This window comes from Lissotriton vulgaris, chromosome 3_1, assembly GCF_964263255.1.
Source record: "Lissotriton vulgaris chromosome 3_1, aLisVul1.2, whole genome shotgun sequence".
NCBI lineage: Eukaryota > Metazoa > Chordata > Amphibia > Caudata > Salamandridae > Lissotriton > Lissotriton vulgaris.
This window is the reverse complement of record NC_141689.1, coordinates 1,038,362,858-1,038,379,998: the sequence shown is the minus strand read 5'-3', so window position 1 is coordinate 1,038,379,998 and position 17,141 is coordinate 1,038,362,858. Positions and strand designations below refer to the sequence as shown.

At 47.2% G+C, this 17,141-nt stretch overlaps 1 protein-coding gene across 1 annotated transcript in view; it reads right to left on the bottom strand.

Moving 5' to 3' along the window:
- The window catches only part of PRSS12 (serine protease 12), a 585,240-nt gene that overhangs the window by 390,879 nt on the left and 177,220 nt on the right, over window positions 1-17,141 (bottom strand). Inside the window, exon 4 of the mRNA XM_086961447.1 lies at window positions 11,616-11,769. Within this exon, the coding sequence (XP_086817573.1) occupies window positions 11,616-11,769 (154 nt within the window). The remainder of the gene's footprint in view (window positions 1-11,615; window positions 11,770-17,141) is intronic.

Here is a 17,141-nt window from a genome sequence, read left to right as displayed (position 1 = left end):
AAGAAGGAGGTAGTGGGGGTACTGGAAGAGGCCTGGGTTGGCTTGTTGTAGGTGGTGGGGGACCTGAGGTCTTTTGCAGTTGTAGGCAGGGGGGTAGGTTGAAGAAGGGATGTTATATGATGTTGTATGAGTTTGCAATGTTGGGGATCCATTTAGGGGTGGTGGTGGTGGGGTTGTTAGGTATTCCCTATTTAGTGAGACATAGTTTTGTGCGGCGCAGGCCAAGGTTGGGATTAGGCAGGGTGCACCTGATTCCAATAAAGCGGCCTTTATCACACCATTCCTGTGTCTGTGGTCAGTGCCCCCCTCCTACTGGTGGGCCCCAATGGGGATTTGGGGGGCAGCCGACCACGGGAAGGCTCGCCCCCACAGGGTTTTTTGGGGCCGGTAGGAGGGGAGGGGGACGCAGCACCAGGACGGACAGGAAGGATCGTTGGGCTGTTTTGGGCTGGGGGAGGGCAGTTGGGCTATCTTTGGGCTGTTTTTGGGCTGGGGGGTGATATATCCTGTAAGCGTGTGTCACTGTCCACCATTTTGTGGATAGTGACACAGCAGCCGGTGCAGAACGTTGGGGCCTTGTTTTTGCCCGCCCGTCCGCCCAGTGTAAAGGGGGGAGTCCGGGGGGGGGGGGGTCCACGGGGGGTTTGCAGTTGTTTGGAGGATGTTTTCTTGGATGATGGTGCACAGACGGTGAAGGTAGTAGGGAACAGCTGTGTTGTCGCTGGAACAGGTGCTGGTATTCTGCCTTTGTCATTGGCGCTTCTCCTAGTTAAGAAGGGGGTAGTGGGGGTACTGGAAGAGGCCTGGGTTGGCTTGTTATAGGTGGTGGGGGACCTGAGGTCTTTTGCAGTTGTAGGCAGGGGGGTAGGTTGAAGAAGGGATGTTATATGATGTTGTATGAGTTTGCAATGTTGGGGATCCATTTAGGGGTGTTGGCGGGCGGGGGGGGGTTGTTAGGCATTCACTATTTAGTTAGACATAGTTTTGTGCGGCTCAGGCCAAGGTTGGGATTAGGCAGGGTGCACCTGATTCCAATAAAGCGGCCTTTATCACACCATTCCTGTGTCTGTGGTCAGTGCCCCCCCCTCCTACTGGTGGGCCCCAAATGTTGGGCTGTCTCTAATGTCACCTTACAGGTTCCTTTGTTCTTGGAATAAACAAATCTGAATTAACCAATTTGGATGCAGCTGTGAGGTACCCTGGCACTTGGCATTTACCTATAGTCCAAAAAAGTGTTTATTTTTATACAGTATTACCATTTGCACTCACTCAGTGTTAGGCTAAAATTCTCCCCCTTAGAGTGTTTTAATTTCATGATATGCCTGAATATAACATATTCGATCGAATGAGTTATTAGTGTTTTCTTTTTGTAGTAAAGGGATGTTATGCACTTCGTAGTTTATTAATGTGAAACAGCCAACTGGAACAAACTGACTAATAGCTTGAAATGATGGTAGTCTTACTCAAATATGCGAAACATATGTCACAAAGTGCTTCAGACATACAACAGATACACAAATGAATGGGATTATTTAGAACAAGTAACTAATAACACAAGTCGGGATATAAGGTGAAGAGTTGGGTGTGTCATGTATGCACTAACAACTGAATTCAAGAAGACGAGGGAGAACATTCGTAGCATGAGTCAAATGTTGAATACGCTATGGAAGCGGCGTAGTGTGGGTTGCCAGCACCCGGGGCAGGCCGTTAGCACTTCCCGAGTCCCTTCCACAAGTCCAGTATTGAGACCCTTACCCCCAAGCACATCTATTAGATTTAAAGAACATTTTACAATTTTGCGCCCCTACGAATTTCGCGCCCAGGCAACCGCCCCTTTGGCCCCGCCCACGCTACACTACTGCAATATGGAGGATCCGAAAATGGATTCCATGAATTCCATCTAAACACTTAAAAGGAGAGAATGAGTGCAGTGCAGAAGGTGGCACGGTGTAAAAATAAACACTGGATACGCCTGTAAATGTCGTGTGACTGTTTAGTGAGGTATTATTCCCTCATGTGCGATTCTAAGCACACTAAAATTCCACATTTTGAAAGGCCTCGGTTGCTGTGCAATTGCACATTTCTTTTACCCACAGGGAAGGTATTTTCTCCGCCAAGAACTTCCCATGCATCCCACGAAGTGTGGGGGGTGTCATTTCCCCCTTGCTGTGCTGGAATGGGAATTACTTCAGCCCTTGTGTTTGCTTTGTGTTTGCTTGGAGTACTTTACAGCGTGTAAAAGTAATGGAGGGACTTGTGTGAACTCTCATAAACAGAAGCGTTAGCGGCATATACAAACTTTTAAGATGTACCACACTTTTTGTGAATGCATAGGAGTCATAAATCCACTTTTTGTGAATGCCTCGTAGCCGTAAATCCAGGTATTTCAATTGTAAAAGTACTTTTATGACAGAAATGACTTTGTGAGTGAACCCTGAGACTTCTAAGGGGCCAACATTACTTAGTCCAAATTTTACCCCTGAACAGAACAACATATTTTGGGGCGAGAGTTATCAAAAAAAGCTGCATATTAAACATGCTGCTCTCCAATCGATTGGTGCATTTTCAAGCTTGCGGGTCACCATCCAGAGCAGCCCTCTATCTATTTCATGTCAACTGTAATATGCATAGGCTCTCATGAACTATGCTAGCCGTAGAACAAGGCCCTGATGATGTCAACAGGCTCCTGACCTTTGACACAAATGGCTCATAGGTGTGAATACGCAGCCCTCAGAGAGCTCACGCTTGGGAATTATGCCAATTGCATTCCAATTTTGTAATAGACATGTTATGTTTTTACCAATGGATGTCAAATGTACCCAGGTAGGAATGAATGTGCCAACGGGCATCCTAATATGCCTCTTACACCTACCCTAGCACACTGTAGCCTCATGATTGCTCACCTCTGTACCCCTACCTCTGGCCCTCTCTTACCTCAAGAGAGTCAACACTACCCAGATGTCAGGATAGGCATGAAGTGACGCTTCTTGATGTGCCCTGGAAGCACTCCATCCTGCGGCCCCCTCTTTCTGCCTGGCTAGAGGAACCATAAGATCCTCTTCCCCAGCATCTTAGCACTTGTGCTTGGCACATGGCGGGGCCACATACAGAGGCAGTGTAGGTGTGAGGCGCGAAGAGCCAACATTTGTGGAAAAGATGGCAACTGACCACGGACAGCAGATATACTCTACACTGATCTTGTCTTCCTCCTGTGTGCCAGCTTGCACCCCAACATGACCTGGTGGGGTTGAGAAGAAGAGTTTCTTCACCCAGCCCCTCCCCCCCCCCAGGAATCTCAGAGATGAAGAGCAGGCTGCTTGTAGGCCTATATTGGGAAGGAACTGCAGAAGTAAAATGCCCCATTTACTTTCTGTTTCTGTCTCTGCAACCTCAGAACCAAATATTCAAAGGCTATGCTGCTGGGCCTCAAGAGCAGATACCCTGTGATGTTCCTCCTTGGAAGACCTCACTGTGAATTCAATTTACAATATTGTGCCTTGCACTTTAGGGTTTCTATGAATGATGACCTCAGCTCTTGAAACAAAGGCTGACCATTGCTCTCTCACCATGTTCTCTGAGGCCAGCTTCAGCCTTAATGCTTACGTTTTCTGCATTCTTGATGCTATGTTTTGTTAACGAGTCTTGTAAAGCTCAACCGCTACCCAAAACGGGCCTCTCAATGCTGATAGAAGGAACCAACCAAAAAATAGATTCAACTAATGGAACCCATATAATAACCCTACTGATTCAGGCAAAAGGCTCCTACTTTTGTGGCAGTCCTCCCAACTACAGATTGAAAATGGCCTACCTACATCTTTTTTAGGCCATAGGCAGGAGCAGGCATTTCTGCCCATACCTGTTGAATTAATATTTCCAAGCCCAGATAAAGCTTTGCTCCAGTTTTTCCTCTGAGACCCGTAGCTCGCTGGGCTTTCATTATACTTCTCACGTTGCGTACCTCCATCACACTGAGGTCTAGCTCTACTCAAAGTATCCAAGTCATTCCATCATTCTATGCCCATTAGGTGCCCACCTCCTCAGGCCCAGACCATGGCTCAGTCAGGCTCCCAGCAGGGATTTCAAAATGTTCCCAGCCAAGAATGCCAGCGTCCCAGCATAGAGACCCAGGTGCTTTCAGGTGTGACACCCCTTGTTCTGGTCTCGCATTCAGGTGCAGAACCCACATGAAAATCCCTACAAGTAGGGTCTAAGTGTGGGTACGCTTATTGTAGCCGCGTAGCAAAAATTGAGGGGCCCCCTGCAAAGTCTATGGAGGGGGACGCCCACGCTCCTGACACAGTCAGGAGCGCTCAGTCCAGGGGTCCGCCGCCCGTGCACAGTGCCAGAGGGGGACAGATGGAGCTCAGAGCCCCACCCCTGCACCGCGGGGCTGCGGGAGCTATTGCTACCCCACTGGCTTATTGTGGCATGTAACAGTGTTGGACCACCTCTACAAGGAGGCCCAGGCAATAAAGCGTCTTTTAAGATGTCATGCCTTAAGATTCGCCCTTAACCTACCCATTGGAAAGCCAGTGTCCCGTTGCTTAAGATGTTTATTTGATTCGTTCTCCTAGTTTGAAGTAATCTTGGTATTTCACTTCTAAAAAAATGCTGAACTCTTGTTTAAATCATTCCACTTGCCGCAATGTTACTTACTGTTTCAATGTGTACAGGGCATGTAGCAGAGGGCCAGCTCGTTGACTCATCATGGCTGTGAGGCAAACTTTATGTGAGCGTGGAACACAAAGAGAGCTGACAGCTCGAGTGTTTACGCAGGGCATGATGTAAAGGGAGCCAAACAGTCCAAATAACACATTATAGGCCCGATGTAGGTAAAAGGGATTTTCCGATTTCAAAATACCGAGGCGGGCCGAATCGGTATTCTGAAATCGGAAAACGAGATGTAGCAAACAAACGGCGAAATAATACCGATTCGGTCGGCATCGGTAATGTGAATCGGTACGTTCCGAATCGGCACGGACCGAATCGGAAAGTACCGAATCGGCTACCACCGAATCGTAAATAGCCGAATCGGCTACCAACGAATCGGAAATAGCCGAGTCGGTAAAATCCGATTCGGCAATTAACGAATCGTAGCTATGAAAACACACCCATGGCCAAAAAGCCCATAGGAATGCATTGAAGAAACCAAATCGGTAAAATCCGATTCGGATAATACCGAATCGGATTTTACCGATTCGGTAATATCCGAATCGGTAAAAGCCGATTCAGCCAATGAGGTGGCTCCCCTCCCCCACCCAAACAGGGAGTGGCAACCCTGGCAGGTGCAGCTAATTAAGAACTTTCTGGAGAGCCAGCCTGAGCTGAACACTCACAGTTAGCAGCAGTGGGAGTAGGAGGTTGTGAACTGTTCTGAACAAGATGGCAAACCAGAGTGAGAGCCAGAAGTCCTCCCAGAAGAGGAAGCCTAAGTTCAGCACCACCGAGCTGTAGGTGTTGGTTGAGGAGGTGGTGAGGGTGCAGCTATTTGGAAAGCTGTCCCTGAATGTTCCAGACAGCACCAAGAGGAGGATCTGGAGCGAAATCGCCCAAAAGGTGAATGCTGTGGGTGTCACCCCCAGGTCCCTGGAAGAGCTGAAGAAGCGTTTCTATGACATCCGCAGCCTCACAAAACGGAAGATGGCAGAGATCCAGAGGCAGGCTGGAGTCACTGGTGGAGGCAGGAACCCGGCGCCACCCCTCACAGACCTCGAGGAAATGGTGTCCACCACCATTGAGAGGGAGAGCGTAACTGGAATTGGGACCCTGGACAGCTCAGCCAGAGCTACAGCTACAGGTAAGAAGCATGCGCATCATGACACACCCTACCAGACACCTCCCCATTAGACACAATGCATAGGCAAACCCCAGCACAATACTGTAACCAACATACAAGAGACAAGCATCATGGTACATGTAGTCAGCAGAAGTTAGCAAACTATGGCAGTGCAGAATCACAAGACAGGAAACAGTGGAACACATTCTAAGGAGATGCAAGGACATGTGGAATGCTTTAATTGTACTGACTGTAATACATCGGCACTCAATTTACAAATGCTTCTTTGTACCTAGGGGCACCATCAGGCGGACAAACAATGTCAACAGAGGCAGCAGCACCATCTGACACTGCACTCGCAGGGCCGAGCACCAGCCAGGCTGCCGAGGAGGAGGAGGACGAAAACACCATAGGGCTTGGTATGGAGGGAGACCTGGTAATAGACTTTGAAGCACTGCACTCCCCACAAATGCCAAGCACACCCCCTTGCAGTTCTCCCCAGAGAACTCCCCGACAAGGGACCTCCTTCCACCTACACCAGCTCCTGCCACGACCATGGCTGTGGCACCAGTACAACCTGTCCTGGGAGCAGGGGCTCAGGCCCCGGCCAGCACCACACCCCCACCAGTGGCACCCCAGCCCACTCAGCAGGCCGGCAGCAGCAGTACCCGGCGCCGTGCCATCCCCACCACTGCAGCACCAGCACCGGAGGGCAGTGTCTTCCTGGGCCTCGAAGGAAAGATGGTAAAGATACAAAGGCAGCAGGCGAAATCCATGATGGCCTGCCAACGCCAGCTCCTGCAGCACAACCTGCAGATGGGGGAAATGGTAAAAGGATTTCAGGCCTTCGTGGATTCAAACAAGGAGGTAGCAGCAGGTTTAGGCAGGCTAACCACTGCCATAACCCAGTTGTGTGGCAGAATGGAGGAGCATGAGCTGGTGCGCAGGCGGGATGCCCGGGTGCAGAACCGCTCCATGAGCCGCCTTGCTGCGGCAACGGCACAACTCTGCCAGCGCAGTGCCAACATGGAGTCTAGCCTCACACAAAATACGGCAGAGATAACAAGGGGAATGGCCCGCATCACGACTGCAATGGAGGCCATGATCATCTCTAACACTGCCGCAAATCCTGCCCTGGACCTGGGGGATGCTGGGGACAGCAGCAGCCGCAGCAGCCCGGCCAGCGCTGCGTCAGTGCCACGCAGGAGCACCAGGCGCTCCGCAGATGCCGCTGGTCATTCTGAGGGGGCTGAGGGACACCCCAGTGGGGCTGCCAAGCGGTCAAAGAAATAGCCTTGCAAGGGCGGGTGAGGCAACCTGGACCTTGGACTTTTGTTTTCTTTGCCATTACACCTTTTTTTTGTTGCACATCAGTGCAGTAACTGTGTTGCAACAGTATTAAAAATTGTTTTTTCACAACAACCATTTAGCTGTCTTTGCATCTGTACTCACTCAGAAATAGTTTTCTGTAATCTCCTCACGTCTGTATCTGCCATCACTTGGCGTACACACCCCAGCTGGCTGTGTCAGTGGCACAGCTTCGTCGTCGTCATGGTCCTTGTAGTCAGACAACTCCACCTCAGTGCCCTTCTTCACCGCAAGGTTGTGTAACATTGCACATACAGCTATGATCTTGCAGCAGGTGATGGGGGTATACTGCCTTGCACCTCCACTCTTGTGCAGGCATCTGAATCTACTTTTCCAGATGCCAAAGGTCCGTTCGACGACATTCCTTGTGCGTATGTGGGCCCGGTTATACCTCCTTTGGCTGGGTGTGGAGGGGTTGAGGTAGGGGGTGAGTATGAATGAGCGGAGGGCATATGCACTGTCGCCTGGAAGAGAAAGGGGTAACATTACACACATGCATACATGTATTCCACCTAGCTACTGTGTGTTATGGGGGTCTGATGATGTGTCTCACCTAGGAGGTATCCTTCACCAAATTCGCCAGCCATCAGCCGTGCATAGATGCCGCTCTGTTGGAAAATATAGGAGTCATGGGTACTCCCTGGAAATTTTGCTACCAGGTCTGTGATGGTGCACTTCGCATTGCAGATCACCTGCACGTTGATGGTGTGTGTAGACTTCCGATTGCGGTATATGTATTCTGTGTCCGCTGGTGGGCAAATCGGAATGTGCGTGCCATCTATGCAACCAATGATTTGGGGAAATTGTGCCATCTGGTAGAAGTCAGCTTTAGTTTGTAGCAGTTCTGCGTGGGTTGCAGGGAAAGAGATGTATTGGTCCATCCTGTGTATCATGGCGTCAAGGAATGTGTGGAAGAACCTTGACAGGCTGCTCTGGCTCACCCCTCCTGCCGCTGCAACTCCACTTTGATAGCTGCCAGACGCTAGCAGGTGTAGGCTGCATAGCACCTGGACGTGTGCTGGGATGGCGTGTGCCCTTGGGGTGTGGTGGTCCAAGAATGGTTTGAGATCCCTGATGAGCTCAAGTATGGTGTCAGAGTCCAGCCTGTATCTCTGTAGGATCTCTGCCTCTGTGAGCATGAACAGGGTTATCCTCTGTCTGTAGACCTGTTCCTTTCTTAGCCATTCCCTCTGTCCTTCCTGCTGTAGCCGTAGCCGCCTCGCAATGACATAAAAAGCTGCCATCCTGCAAGTTGCAATGCATTTTGGGGCTGTTTATATGGGTTGGAGTTGGTTACCACCTGATTGTAATCCATGGTAAATACTGAGTGAATTCTACCGATTCTGAGCCAATTTCGGTGTTTCTGTGCCTCCCTACATCTCCCCATCTGTCGGAATCGGGGAATTTCCCGATCGGTGATTCATACGAATCGGTATGTTCTCCGATTCGGCTCATGTCCGATTCGGTCTATCTACCGATTCGGTACATGGACCGAATCGGCTTCATTCCAATTCGGTGTGTCTACCGAATCGGTACATGGGCCGATTCGTATAATTTCCGAATCGGTGTCACTACCGAATCGGTACATGGACCGAATCGGTTATTTTCCGAATCGGTGTCACTACCGAATCGGTACATGGACGGAATCGGTTATTTTCCGATTCGTTGTGTCTACCGATTCGGTACATTGACCGAATCGGTGTTTGCATCCGATTCGGTGTGTTACCGATTCGTTACATATCCGATTTTCCGTATGTACGTATCGGATTCTTTTCCATTCGGTACTCATTCCGAATCGGTTTTCACTCCGATTTTGATTTTTTTTTGTTCCCTACATCTCGATGGCTGTTTACCGATCGGTAAGGGCCTACCTACATCGGGCCCATATGTGTATAATGGGTTAAAATGTACCCTCGAGTCTGCATGATAGTTAAATGTCACAATGTGTATAAAGTACAAGGAATAAACACTACACTAAAAAGAGCAGCAGAAAAGGCTAGCTCTAAATAATTGAAATAGTTTACAGCAGGCCTAACTGCGTCAGCACGCAATAACGAACACTGCACAGACAAGTTTGCCGAGAAAGTGTTATTTAGGCACAAAAAAGACACACACTCGTTTATGTCATTACATTTACATTAGCGGCTGCAACCGGGCTTGGGTGGTAGGGCAGGAGAAAAAAACTTTAAAGAAAAAAACACTTACCTGTGACGGCTGGCCGGCCGCTGCTTTTCCTCGGTCCTCTTCTTCCTGCTCCAGTCCTGCAGCAGGAAGCATCCGACTTCCAGGCTCCTGAGCGCCAATCACAATGCTGCAATGCAGCATTGTGATTGGTCTGAGCGCTGTGAATCGGCGCTTAGCCAGGGAATGGGGGCCTGGGCATGTTCTCCATGCAAGCAGCATTACAGAATATGGGAAGTGCGCATGACTGTTTTGGGTGGCCTGAAAGGGCTGACCAGTCATGTGCACTTATGAGTGGGTAAACCACTTGTCCCCTGCTCCTCAGTCATCGGAGCAGCCCTGCCCCGCCCAGAATGCTGCAGCAGCAGAAGGAAACTAAAAATGATAATAACGCAAGTTATTATCATTTTATGTTTCCTGCTGCGGAGCAGTGGGCCGACGCTCCTCGGCCTTAGCAGAGGAGCCGCCACTGTATTTATTTATCATGATAACTACTGGGTCAGTTGCCACTCAGCGCTTTTCAGAGACACAAACAGGCCTGGTGTCCTGTGTGATGGCATTTTCCCTAATTTCATCAATATACTAATTAGAAATGATAAAACTTGAAAAATCATGTCTTTCTTGGTCACAGCATGTTGGCATTCGTGTTACTTTAACGAGCAAAGTCGGTTAATCCATTTGTACACTTGTCCCACAAACTCTCGACTTTTACAGCTGAGAAACACTTAAATAAATACCATATCCAGCACCTGCAATAAACTCGTCAAGTAATGCTTGCCTCAACAAGTTGTGTCTTAGTTTCTCCAGTATCAGAAGCACCAGGGTGTTCTTGCACCTAAACATATTTAACAAATGTTAACTGTATCATGGATTAGAAAGGGAATCTGAGAGGGACAGAAAGTAACAGATTTGTGAAATCTGACTACCCTAAAATTATATCCCTATGTTTGGATTTGGTTTCATTTGTCAAAACCAAAATCAATGTTCCAAACATGTGCCCCCTGCAATTAAAAGAAACTGGGTTTTGTACTTTTTGAATAACTGTTAATCTGTATTTCATAATATTTGAGCAATAGAGTGCATGCACAGATCTTGGTATACACACTCACACAACGCTACCAGATTCAAAATAATTTGATGTGCAAAATTCAGTGTACCATGCTGTGTTTCTTCTGGTGAACAAATGAACAATTCGTTGGATCCATTTTGAAACAAAAGAGACACAAACGTGTTAAAACAATGACTCCCAGAATGTACATTATTACAAGCTGGGGACAAGATCTTGCTCAGCTGTTGCACACATTTCTCAGTAAATGTAGCCTGAATAATGGCACTACTGGTGTTCCCACATTCCACAGAGTATTAGTCTGAACACTGGTATCCCTTGAGAATCAGACAAAATAACATGTTCCATATGTGAATACCTCCACTGCTTCACAACTCAGTAGAAGACATAACTAAAGAGGCGTTCCACCACCCTGAAAGCCAAGGGTAGCTTAGGGATGGGATGGGAGTTTGGGGCTGTGTTGGGGCTGTGTTGATGTATGATTATCATTAAAACATTGGAATGTAGGGCATTCCATAGAAGACAATGAAGTGACTTGGCGCCAGCAATGGCCGGTATGGACCTTCTGCTTCAACATTCAATGTCTGTCTTTCTGTTTCTCCCATTTTAATTTAAAACATTCTACTCTCAGAGAGTGCAACATTCTAATAGCATTATAGCACGTCTGCCTATACCAGATGTTAAAGGCCCTGAACCTCGTTACAAACTCCCTTGTAACCTCCGCTCCATTGAAAAACTTTTACCATTCAGCAACCCTCTAAACACTTGGCTTTACTCTTTTTACTTTGATGTCGGGGTGTCTGATTGAGGTGTTTTGCTGTTCTTAGCATCAGGGCACCTTTTTAAAGAAGTCACGCTCCATAATGAAAATAAATCTATAAAATAAGGACCCTTTCCTGGGGCTCTAGCTTATAACTCCGATTTAGGCTCTTTAACAATGGTAATAGTCCCTTATAGCAGGCTTTAATTCTATAAAAAGCCACAGTGGGAAAAGTAAAACATGAATGATGCAATTTAAAATTGTTAAACACTCCCACCTTCGTTCAACAACATTTCAATGATATCAATCCCTAGTAAATGTTTCCCAACATGTGTTATCACTAAATGTAAAATCTTACCAAAGAGTTGCATCAGAAGGAACACATAGCCATAAGTACCCTTTTAAGAAACACTGTAATTTTAGTAAGTTCTCATACACACGGTACTGAGAAAATGGACACTTACCCAAGTCCAAGCTGCCTACAGACAACCTCCGCATCAGCATCGTCCCACTGGTCATCGCAAACGGTTCCCCACTGCCCCGAATGATAGACTTCTATCCGCCCATCATGGGGCGAGCTGCCACCAACGAGCCGTGCCGGAATAAAAACAGGGGGTTCTTTTGGGGTACAAGGGAAACAATAGAAAAAGTCAGAAATGTGCAATGGGGTAAAAACACAAAGTCCATTACGATGTACTCATTGCTTTATACTTTAATATTTGAATATTTCAGAGTAGTGTATTGCTGTTTAATAAGGTTCTTTGACTTTATTTTCTTGTACTTAATTGTGCACCACTCTAAATCAACTGCTTTCTTGGGTACCCATCCTGTATTTTTGTTTGGCTTGTGCTTTGTCCTTATGAATGTCCCTGTTCAGTTGGTGTTGGTGGGCATCCCACGGGAGAAGGGTTTCGACCCCTGAGATAGGGAACCTCAAGTCCTTTAAGTATGGTATAGGTTGTCCTTGTACAAGGTGAGGGATTTATCGTGGCAAGTGGGCACCTAAACTGTATCATGCACATGCAGTCTTTAAACTTCCAAAAGGGAAAGCCACCTCAGCAGACCTTAGAGAAAGTGAATGTAAATGTGTCTGGAAAAAAGCAGATCAGTGCACCAAATGTGCCCTGACCACAATGCAGAGCAGCCCAGTTGCCTGTGTGCTCTACCTTCGTGATACTCAAACCCTGGTTACGGACAACGCAAGCAGGGGGAACCCAGGAAAGGACTAAGGACCTCAGAGTTTGGCAGATGCAGGACATGATGACCAACAGGAAAGTCAAAACACGCATATGCGAACACCGGAGTACAATACAGTGCAAAAATAACACAACCAAAATGACCAACCATTTCCTGGAAGTAGGACACACGACCAATGACATGAGTTGGGTCATAATTGAAACCATGGACCCCAACATGCCTAATATCCAGCAACAGTTACTGCTCAAGGAACAAATATTGATTTACCGTCTTTCCAGCCACAAAACTGGCCTTAATAACAATATGCCGTGGAACAGCCTCAGCAGATGCTAAAAACTGAAACCACCTGTCCCAGACTCCCGGGCACCACTCTGCACCCTTGCACCTACTCCATCTCAGGTGCAAACACACCAACATGTCACTGTGGTCCTGCACGCTGTTCGCCTTACCACCACTGTAACGCGACATACACATAGAGAATAATATCCAATTCAACACTTCTAAAGGGCCTCTGCACTACTCTACTGTGCAACTGGACTAGCGTAACCCTTCGCTCAGTTACACTTATACTAATTTCTTGCTGCAGCGAAACACAAGACAATTGCGCTACATATCCTTCGCAATGTTCTCTCCCTACTGCCATGTGTCTGAACACTATAGCCATTGGGGGTTACAATTTCCCCGAAGAGTCAGAGTACCAAACCTTAACTCTTGACCATCCTCAATTTAGCACGCACATTACTGGCCAACTACATCTAGTCCAAGCGGTACCTAGCACATTACACCTCTCAAATATGGCCGCTTTAGCAGACTCTAGATCCCAGGCCAACTGCGCATGTCCACGTTTGCGCGTCCTCTCGGGATCTCCGAGCCACAGTCATTCCTGGAAGTACCACGGCGCACGTACTAGATCGGTAGCGCTTGCCATTTGAACAGCAGACCACGGCACCCAGGCACCAGCCGGGACAATGGGGGACCTCAGTTAGGTTTTCAGACGAGGACACATCACTCCCAAAGTAAGGCCTTGTGCATGATCCGGCGCTGCACCGCCAGTGAACTTATCGCTACGATATAGCTCACAGCAGCACTCTTACCCTTTTTTCCAGATTGGACCATGGATGTGCCCCTTCCCCGAGCCCTGATTTCTGATTAATAACTTTTAGCATTGTAAATATTGGTGCACGCTTTTAACTTCTCCTTTACTCTTCAGGTAGCACTATCACACACACCGCAACGATTACGGTTTTTGTACGAGGATGTTCGGGCAGTTTTTGGGTGTCCAATTCATTCACTCAAATGCATGCCATCATTAATAAGCATGCAGCTCGCCACAGACCGCTGCGTCTTCTCCCCAGTAGCCCTTTAGCTCGCACCTGTGCCACAATCTCTCGTACACACAATGTGCACCACTGACACAGTCATATCTCATGGCTGTATAGACCACGCAGCCATAGTGCACAGCTGTTGATACACAGCGCTCCACTGACATTACTAATGCTTTACGAAGAAAATCGCAGCCATTGCTCCATATTTTATTGATACAGGCTTGCAACACAGTATCCATGCATGCCTTTCTGCATGAGCCAGATTTTAGTCACCATTATGACCTTCTAAGATGACAAATGCATGACGCTGTTATAAATGCTTAAGATTGCATTTTATGTTGGGAAACCATATATGTTTTGTATTTGTCCTTTCTTCCCCACAGGAATTTTTTGCTACTCCAATGAGTCTGTGAGTACGCCAACATTTTTCTTTTCCACACACCTTAGCGAGTGTGTAGGGATAACACTGTTTTTTTTACGTGGCAACTTTCACCTTTCGCCACTCACTATTCACCGTCCTATCCTGAGGAAAGCCCCATCAATTACACAAGGGGGCTGAAACATGTAGATCGCCACACATAAGCCAACTCATAGGAAAATTACTCCTTTAGTAGTTGCACCACACATATTTTAAACGATAACCTGGGCTGCCAACATTAAAATACAAAGGCAAGGATTCCCAGAGGTATTTTTAACTGTTTGATATTCACATCATATCACATTGTTGCACCCACACCCGATCCGATGTAATTAGGCGTCGCAGCACAACCAGGTGGCATTCGGCCGCCTGGTTGGGACCCTGATGATAAAGCATGGCACCAACCAGGTTGGTGTGTGAGGGGCCTTTTAATAGCACCTAGTGGGTCCTAATTCAGGCCACAAAAACAGTGACTAAAATAAAATAAATTAATTACACACACATAGTGGGCCAGTCCACATTGTTTAAATATGTTACGTACCAGGGGAACAGGGCGCGCCCCTTATACCCTTGCTCTCTCATTGATTCACCAAACAGATGCAGGACATCTGCAAACAAGCAGCAGATGTACCATCCGTACTAGTTAGAATTCATAGATACCCATATCCCTCAGATTGTAACTCAGGCCCCCGGTCAGTTGCAGGATGGGAAACCAAAAGTAAGTGACCACTTGAATCCAATTAGAGGTGGACAAGAAGGAAATTGGGGAAGAGTTTCTCAGCAGACTGTCTGTGCCAAACCTCTGTTAAAGAGCTGCTGTCTTGGTGGGAAGCAACCCTTGTCTCTCTTTCATTCACTCTCTTTCATATATTCAATACACAAGCCAGGGATTGGCAATAACAGTGCACAATACCATATCAAATCCCTGCAAGCACTTCCGGAATCCTCAGCTATTCTGGGCGAAGGAAAAGTCAAACACACTTCCAGTCAATATATTATAATTAACTATATTACAGCTATATTACACTTGCCAGCCCAGCTGTGGGCTGGGCTGGGCAGTGTCTGGAGTCATCTCTAACACGCCCGAGTTTTTCACAGGTCTTTAAAGACCATTTGCATATTTACATGCCTTTGTAAACTGATTACAGAGGCTTCGTTTTTTGCCTGGTTTCAGTACCCCCTGGGCCCCCACTGTGCCTATTCCTTACATATGTATTTTACAATAACTGCTGTTGTGTGAAAATGTATTTAATGAAAAGGAATATAAAGTAGGGTTTGCCAAAAGAAAAATGCCTGTCTGTTTGGGTGCCTGCAAAGGTCTCCTCTTGACACTAAATAGACTTTTAAATACAAAAGTATCTATGCATTAGTTATGTGACTTTTCTGTCTTTTTTCTCTTTGTCAGTCAGGGATCATTGAGGCAGCCCTAGAACACAATTTAAAGTGCCTTCTATTTTATTTGTTGATCGAAGTATGCACAGATAAGTGCTTGAAATACAGCTTTAGGTGTCTGCTTATTTTTGTACCGACTGGGCCATCAAAATAATCTGCTGGCAACCCTAACCATAGGGCTGTAAGTTTGTTGCAGGATCAGCACATTATTTATTTCCTCCACCCTCGATCCCCGATTAATGCCGCAGTAGTTTAACTTAGATCTTAAACCCTACGCCGCCGTCAAGAACATGCTGAGTTAGTTCAAGTGTATGGAAATGCACCCTGCATTCAGACAACTCGCTCCTCATTCTCGCCCTTCACTTTCACGCTCACTGTGCACTCACACTGATCACCATGCACTCACACCATTCACCTGCTCACCCTGCACTCACAGTGATCACAATGCACTCACACTGATCACCATGCACTCACACCATTCACCTGCTCACCATGCACTCACAGTGATCACAATGCACTCACACTGATCACCATGCACTCACACCATTCACCTGCTCACCCTGCACTCACAGTGATCACTCTGCACTCACAATGCACTTGCGCTGTTCACCCTATACCTCACCCTCCAGTCACACAAGTACACTACTAATCCTGCACTCATGTGACACTTCACTCACCTGACCCCCTCCCTGCTCATTAAGCAACTCACTCAAACAAGCCCATCAGTAACCATACATTCGTTCGTCCCCTTCTGAACTTGCATCCGCACCCAAATTCATATGCCGCCTCACTCAACCTGCAGTCACTTCTTTTACCCTACTCTCGCACTGTTGCATCGCTCACCTTGCACTCACATGGGCACTCTTTTCACCCACACAGTGTGCAGAGGGTTAATGTGCCTTCTACACAGAACGTGTACCATGCAGATCACAGAACTGAGTGTGAGTAAACTATGAGTAGCGCTATAAAAAAATGAAATGTTTGTCAGAAAGGTGCTATAGAGAGATGAGGTGCATTGTTAAAGTGAGCGGTTGAATGGGGAGAGTTCAGATGTTGTAAAAAGGGGTGAAAGAAAATGGCCTGCAAAGTGAGCGAAGGATCCGGGGTTAGGAGAGGAGAGAGGGATGGAAGGGAGGGGGTGAGAGGAAAGCTGCATGGGTAAACTGCTTAACTCTGCACAAAACCCCCAGGTTTTTAAGGGACCCCTGCCTCTCCTGGCCAGGGCCAGGTGAGCTATTAACGTGGCAGCACGTATTCCTGCGGAGTGGAAGGCCCTTCTCAAAGGTTGACTAGAAATCTTTCTGATGTTAATTGCTGTATTTTGGTTATAAACGGGTAAAATCTTACCTCAGTGTTACTGTGTGTAAAAAATGTCAAAATAATGAAGCAATGCTATCCCAAAATACGCGGCATCTCATAACATCACTTACATTTTCTTCCCACACAATTTAGTCAAGCCTGTCGCGTAATTTGGTCCTCAATTGCCTCATAATTCTATTAGCCCTGCCTACGGGTTTAGACATTTTTGACAGGAGGGGGTCCTTACACCTGAAAATGTTGACAGGGGGTGAGGGGGGTCTCGGCATCCAAAAGTTTGAAGACCTCTGATCTAGGGCAATGGTCCGACCGCTGGATTACGATATTGACAGTCGGAGAGC